General features: G+C 66.2%; 1 protein-coding gene across 1 annotated transcript in view; it reads left to right on the top strand.

Moving 5' to 3' along the window:
• The window catches only part of LOC119586604 (sphingosine-1-phosphate lyase 1-like), a 24010-nt gene that overhangs the window by 11492 nt on the left and 12278 nt on the right, over positions 1-240 (top strand). Inside the window, exon 8 of the mRNA XM_037935354.1 lies at positions 22-231. Within this exon, the coding sequence (XP_037791282.1) occupies positions 22-231 (210 nt within the window). The remainder of the gene's footprint in view (positions 1-21; positions 232-240) is intronic.

Below are 240 nucleotides of genomic sequence, written 5' to 3'. Positions count from 1 at the left end.
ATACCCCTTCCTCCCCTGCAGCTCGTGGCGTCCGCACCCCAGTTCCCTCACGGCATCATCGACGACGTGGAGGCCATCGGCGCCCTCGGTCTCGCCCGCGGCGTCCCCGTCCACGTCGACTGCTGCATGGGAGGCTTCCTCATGCCCTTCATGGACGCCGCCGGCTACCCTTTGCCGCCCTTCGACTTCCGCGTCCCCGGGGTGGTCAGCATTTCGGCCGACACGCATAAAGTATGTATG

The sequence above is a fragment of the Penaeus monodon genome, chromosome 21 (genome assembly GCF_015228065.2).
Source record: "Penaeus monodon isolate SGIC_2016 chromosome 21, NSTDA_Pmon_1, whole genome shotgun sequence".
NCBI classification, from domain to species: Eukaryota; Metazoa; Arthropoda; class Malacostraca; order Decapoda; family Penaeidae; genus Penaeus; species Penaeus monodon.
The sequence above is the reverse complement of the archived record's forward strand: the minus strand, read 5'-3'. Positions and strand labels throughout refer to the sequence as shown.